General features: G+C 40.9%; 1 protein-coding gene across 3 annotated transcripts in view; it reads right to left on the bottom strand.

Annotated features, from left to right (window-relative positions):
- Positions 1-7,123, bottom strand: part of Mtmr12 (myotubularin related protein 12) — a 67,968-nt gene that overhangs the window by 25,918 nt on the left and 34,927 nt on the right. For all 3 annotated transcript variants that reach the window (XM_031359872.1, XM_031359873.1, XM_031359874.1), the window contains one exon: positions 794-923. In XM_031359872.1, the coding sequence (XP_031215732.1) occupies positions 794-923 (130 nt within the window). The remainder of the gene's footprint in view (positions 1-793; positions 924-7,123) is intronic.

Below are 7,123 nucleotides of genomic sequence, written 5' to 3'. Positions count from 1 at the left end.
GGGTACACAGCCTTGCCTGGCTCTTCTGCCTACCAGGTTTCCTGGCCTCCTCTTCTCTCAGCTCTGAGTAAAGGGCACTTATCCCTGGCTGTCATGGAACTTGCTATGTAGCCTAGGCTCACCTCAAACTCAGAGAGATCCACCTGTCTCTACTTCCCAAATGCTGAGATTAAAAAAGCATGTGTCACTAAGCCCAGCTGTATGTGCTATTCTTCCAAAGGATCAGCGTTCAATTTACAGCACCCATTTCCCAGACCTCTCAGAGAGGCCTCTCACTCCAGCCCTGGGATCGGTGATGACTCATCATGGTTGTCAACGTGACTGTATCCGAAACCAACTAAAACCCAAGCTCTGGGCATTCCTATGAGGAATGTGTTCACATCTGAAGTATGAAGACATGCTAAATGTGGGTGGCACCTTCTGGTAGAAGCCTGGACACAAGGACAAGGAAGAAGAAAATTGCTTTGTTTTGCCTTCTTGTCCTCACTTTTGCTGACAAGATCATCTGTCTGTTACTGTGGTATTCCTTTGCTATTAGAACCAACTTTCAAGATTTCAACACAGGCTGGAGGCCTGGAGTTGCTGAGAAGCCAGCCCACACCCTGAAGGAAAGCCTAATAAATTATTTCTGTGTGTGTGTGTGTGCACGTCTGTCTCAGACGTGCTTCTTAGGAGAACCCTAATATACGATCTGAGGCCTTCTTCTGGCCTCATGTATCTGACTACAGACACTTATGCACATGCCCACACACATACACCCGACTACTGGGGAGGGCCAACATGGAGAGCTTACCTGTCACAGACTCGGTAGCCTTCATTCACACTCACTGCTTTGTACTTCACACTACCCTTGGTCCGCTCCAGCTCCCAACACCAGTCTTTTGGTGTGTCAAACATGACAGTATAGTTCCTGGGATCAGCGGCTAAGAAAAGAAGATGAGCATGGCAGTGAAATCTTGGCATGATGCTGATACCTGTTCATGTGGGCGCACAAGCTCTGAACCCAATGTATTACACTGAGTCTAATTTTAATAGAGAATTTTAATAGAGGAAGAATAAATTCATAACTTAACTGTTCCACTTTCTGTCACTCATGCAAAATTACAATGGGAACTTTATTCAAATGTCTATTACATTTTTTTATTTTTTATTTTGTGTGTGTGTGTGTGTGTGTGTGTGTGTGTGTGTGTGAATGCATGCCTGTCATAGTACACATTTGTTGATCAGATGACAACTAGGCAGGAGTCAGTTCTCCCACCATGTGGGTGCTGGGGATTAAATTTAGATTAACAGGTCTAAAGGTGATCAATTTTACCTACTAAGCCATCTCACTGGTCCATGCTGCCTCTAAATATTTAAGACAAGGGTTGTTTTGTTTTTAATTTTATATGTGTATATTTTATGTGTATATTTGTACATCTGTTTCTGTATGCTAAGAGTGTGTGGGAACCAGGATATGAAACTGGATCCCCTGGAGCTGGCATTACAGGCAGTTGTGAGCAACCTAATATGGGTGCTGGGAACTGAGCTTGGTTCCATGGGAAAAGCAGCAAGTGCTCTTAACTGCTAAGCCATCCCTCCAGCCCTAAAAGGCTATTCTTGTTCCATTCCTTGCAAAAGTCCATTCTAGCTCCATTCTTAGTCAGCTGCCCATGAAATGATTTACATCAAACACAAACCCTGTGAAACACTGAAAGACGATCTTGGCACAAAGGCTAAGGACTGCAGTGTTCTTAGCCCTGCCACATGTGCCTAACAGGGCACACTGATGAGAACAGCATGTCAGACTCTGGAATCAGTCCTCCTTCAGTTTGGGATGCACTGCCTACAAGAGGAATCCAGGATGGCACTTGGTTACTGCAGGCCATAAATAGAGTGGAGAGTCCCAGTGAAGACAGGGTCCAACAGCCCAGGCCTGCATCCTGGTGACAGGAACTCTAGCTAGTAACTCAGCACTTTCAGAACAAAATGTCCACACATACTGCCCAAGGCTCAGCAGAAAGAGCTGTGGCTTTCCTCCAAGCCATCCCTCATTGCTGGAAGTATCATTCACATCGAAAAACCCAAACTTCCTGGAAAAAGGGTAAGTGCTTGCTAAAACCACCCCAGCTGCTTTTGTTAAATAAAACAAAGTTACGGTAAAAGTAGCTAGAATAATAACAATAATCAATGTTTACATACATTGAATATTCCTAATCTAAAACTATGAAAGAAAATCTGAAACGTAACTGCCAATGTGGAAAATTCCACACCTAATCTTACGTCACAGTCAAAACACAGGCATACGAAAAATATTGTGTAAGTGGGATAGAAAGATGTCTCGGTGGTTAAGAGCACTGGCTAATCTACCAGACTACCCGGGTCCAATTTCTAGCACCCACATAGCAGCTCCTAGCTGCCTATAACTCCAATCTCAGAGGATCCAGTGTCCTCTTCTGGCTACAACGTGTGGTTGTACATATTCATTTAAGCAAACAATTATACACATAAAAACAAATAAGGCTAAAAAGATATTATATAAGACAAGGACAGTACTCATGCCTATAATGTCAACATTTAGAAGGCTAAAGTAGAATCTTAAGTTTGAGAGTAGCCTGAGCTACATATTAGAACTCTGCCTCAAAATAACACCATAGACAAACAGATATTATATCTATCTGTCTACCCTAAAAATACTTATTAAAAAAAAAAAAAAAAAAGCTCAGTTGGTAATGTGCTTGTCTTTCAACCAAGGCTGCACACATCTGGTCTAGCCAGGTGCTTGTATTCCCAGTACTGAGGAGGTAGAGACAGCAAGATCTGAACTATAAAGCGCTCACATTAACAAAATCCATACCCAAAAACTAATAATCTTTACTACCCTAACCCCCAAGAAGGTGAAAAGGAAGGGTCAGCAAAGGATGTAATTAGAATAAAGGTTCTATATATTCTGAGTATCTGGTACAAAACCAGACAAAACCCCAAAACTAACACCAGAGGGTCATGAAAATGCCAAAGTCTGAAAGGTAAGAATCTAACATTTACTATGTGTTAGTTAGCAAGACAGAAACTGTCCTGGCAAGGACCAGACCAAAAAACATCAGGATCAGTGCTAAACATCTTTAATGTCAGCACTCAAGGACACAGAGATGATAGATGCATCTCTGAGTTTGAGGCCAGCCTGATTTTACATAGTAAGTTCCAGGCCAGCCAGAGTTACATAGTGAGACCCCATCTTAACAACAACAACAACAATTTTGTTTTTTTGTTTTTTGAGACAGGGTTTCTCTGTTTAGCCCTGGCTGTCCTGGAACTCTCTCTGTAGACCTCGAACTCAGAAATCCACCTGCCTCTGCCTTCCAAGTGTTGGGATTAAAGGCATGTGCCACCACTCCCTGGCCAAAAAATTTTTTTTAATTAGGATGTATGGAAGAAGTAGAATTTATAAAACTAAAATATTGATTTTTCAATATGAATCTGAGAGATGATTATGTATAATTAGTCAACACCACCAAAGCACCTGGGCCAGAATCAGAATAAAAAGGCAGAATTTCTAAAACTACAGATGATTATTTTTCAAGTATGAGCCCAATAGATTGTTTATATAAACTGATATGCAATGACAATTTTGGAATTTTGGTTTCTTTAAAAATAAACAAACAAACAACAACAACACAGAAATATTATAAGAATGTGTTTTCGTTTTGATCCCAGGTAAGGGGATATGGAGCTGCTTCGGACTGTCCACAGCAGATGACTATGATTTGCCTGGAGCTCTAGCAGAGGTGTGGCTTTGCCAGCTGGAGATAGTGGCTGTGTGATGTTTGGAATTCTGGGAACTTTTCAGAGGGTATATAAATGCTAGGATACCAAGAGGCAGGGTTGGCAGTTGTTGATCATTCAGAAGGGTTAGTTGCCGTTTGTTAGTATTCCTGCTCAAAGAAGAAACAAAAGGAAAGAAATCAGATTCAGGGTTTCTCTCTAGATAGGTGATAGGGGTGAAACTGAAAGGTGGAGAACAAGGACAGGAACAAGAAGAAGCCACAAAGTAGCAAAGACCAAGCTATGCTCCCATACTGTCATACTCCCAACACTGTAGCTATAATGGAAAGATCTGTCTGCAACAAAGATGAACTTCAGGGACAAATTTCCTGTTTGCCTTAGTAATATAATGTGAACTGTAATCCTCACACATGGCCCACTATGAATGGTAGGTAACTTTTCTTCTTTGAAACAGGGTCTCTGTATATAGCCCTGGCTGCCCATAAACCTAGTAACTAAATCAGGCTGGCACTGAACTCACAGAGATCTACCTACTTTTGTCTCCAAGTACTGGGTACAAGTGTGTGCCACGATGCCCAGATAACAGGCACTTTTATTTTCAACTAGCTCTCATTTAATGATTTCCTATATGCCATGAATTTAATGCTTAATAATCTTCACAAGAGAGGCATTAACACTGCTGTTTTTAAAATGAGAAAGCACAAACATACAAGACATTTAGAACCCTAAATAGACATCTCTAAAGAACTTCTCTACAATTTATAACCAAGATGTGAGAAATGCAAAGCAGAAGCTAGGGAGATGGCTCAATGGGTGAAGTGCTTGTTATACAAGTATGAGGATGTGAGTTCAGATCCCTAACACCTACTTAAAAGGTGGATTTCGTGTAATGGCCCCTACCTTAAAGCCAAACAGAGGCAGGAAGATATCTGTGAGTTTGAGGCCAGCCTGTCTCCACAGCAAGCTCGAGGACAGAAACCCTGTCTCAAAAATAAAAACAAACAAGAAAAGCTAGGCATAGCAGCACATATCTGGAAGCTGGACACAGCAGCACAGAGCTGAACCCCAGCATTAAGAAAAAAGAAGGTGAGCAAACACAAGTGGATCACTGAAGCTCACTGGCCAGTTGGCTCAGTCAATAACCTCTAGGTTTGGTGAAAGACCCTGTCTCAAAAAATAAAGTGGAGAGGAACTGTCAAAGACACCCACGGTCAACCTCTGGCCTGAATATGCATGTACATACACACCTACATGAGCATAAACACATGAAACACACCCACACAAAATCCACATAACAATAACCAACAAGAACAGAAACAACAACAACAACAAAGCAGCTAAGCATAATGGCTTATCCCCATAATCTCAACTTTTGAGAGGTTAAAACAGGTCCACCCACTAGTCTGAAGCTACCTTGTGATACAGTTAGTTGTAGGCCAGGCTACAATGAGACCACGTCTCAAAAAGTTATGCAGACAGACATAGAATAAAACATTATTAAAAGGTCTGAGAGGAAAAAGCCAATTCACCTATAAAGGCCAGCAATCAAAATAACACCAGCAATCCTAAAATACAGGAAAGCATGGAACAATATACTTCAAGTCCTGAAAGTAATTAATTACTAACCTAAATTGCTACATCAGCAAAACTATCTTTTAGAATTGACAGAGAATTATGGATAATTCAAGACAAGAACAAACTAAGGCAATATATGACCACAGCCAGCATAAAGTCAAAATCATTGATAGTACATAAAAGAATAAATTTCCTGAGAGCAACACATGAACAAAGGAGAACTAGAGAGAAATCCATCATATCCAACATACTAAACTAGCAAAGTCTTAATGCTAACAGCAGACAGTAATCCACCCAGCCAGAAAAACAATAAAACAACCAATAAAACTCTCTCTCAACTCACCAAAAAATAAAATAAAACAAAATAAAAGGTGCAGACAGGCTAAATATATTTAAAAAACAGCTCTAGGGGGGGCTGGCGAGATGGCTCAGCGGTTAAGAGCACTGACAGCTCTTCCGAAGGTCCTGAGTTCAAATCCCAGCAACCACATGGTGGCTCACAACCATCTGTAATAAGAGCTGATGCCCTCTTCTGGTGTGTCTGAAGACAGCTACAATGTACTTCCATATAATGATAAGTAAATCTTTTAAAAAAATAGTAAACAAACAAACAAACAAACAAACAAAACCCAGCTCTAGGGACTGAAGAGATAGCTTTGCAATTAAAAGCCAAAGGACGCACATTTGGTTCCCATAACCCATACTGGATGACATCCACAAAGAAGTGCATATACATAACTTAAAATAATCAAAAAAATAACAGATTCAATTACCTACCATCTCCAGGAAACAATGCACTGGCACAGACTGAAAGTTAGTGGATAGAAGTCAGTCTATCAACAAATGGGAAGTCCAGAACAAGCAGGATAACTCTTCTGTTATCTGAAGTCTACTTGAAACCAAACTAAGACCATAGAAAGAAGACCACTATATAATAATCAAGGGAGGGACTCATCAAGAACACATAAAAAATAATGAACATCCATGTGCCAAATGCAAGGATTCCCAACTTCATAAAGCAATCACTAATGGGGCATAAAGGTCTGATAGGTCCTGATAAAACCGGGGTTACTTCAATATCTGCATCTCATCTCTGGATCAGTCACAATCTAAAACAGAATGAGGAAACCCCAGAGTTAAACTGTACCATAGACCAAATGGATCTAACATATATCTACAGAATATTCTACCTAATCAAAACAGAACGCACCTTATTCTTCTCAGTAGCCATGGAGCTTCCTCTCAAAGAGATCATATACACTCTAGGCTGCACAGCAACTCTTAGCAAATACAGAAGAATTGAAATTGTTTCTTGTACCTCATAGATCATAGTGAATAAGACTAGAAGAAATCAATAGCAACAGAATCTAACTACAAATACTTAGAGACTGAATCATATACTCGAGTGGCCAATGGGTGACTGAAGGGTTCAGGGGAAAATAAAAAAAACAAAAGCCTGGGATCAATACAATGAGTAAAGTGCCTTCCTTACAAGCAAGAAAGACCTGAGTATGATCCCCACAGCATATATTTAAAGAAAAAAATAAAAGCTGGGCTGGTGCTCACCTTTAGTCTCAACACTCAGGAGGCAGAGGCAGGTGGATCTACATGAATTCAAGGCCAGCCTGGCCTGAAAACTGAGTTCCAAGCCCGCCAGGTCTACACAAAGAAACCCTGTCAAAAAAAGGTGGGGGGGAGGCAGATATGATGGCATGGTGCACACTTGTATCCTTAGCCTAGTCTGCTCGGTGAGTCCCAGGCCACCTAGAACTGGACACCTGTCTCC

The sequence above is a fragment of the Mastomys coucha genome, unplaced genomic scaffold, assembly GCF_008632895.1.
Source record: "Mastomys coucha isolate ucsf_1 unplaced genomic scaffold, UCSF_Mcou_1 pScaffold8, whole genome shotgun sequence".
NCBI lineage: Eukaryota > Metazoa > Chordata > Mammalia > Rodentia > Muridae > Mastomys > Mastomys coucha.
Note: the sequence above shows the minus strand (reverse complement) of the source record. Positions and strands in the feature narration are given on the sequence as shown.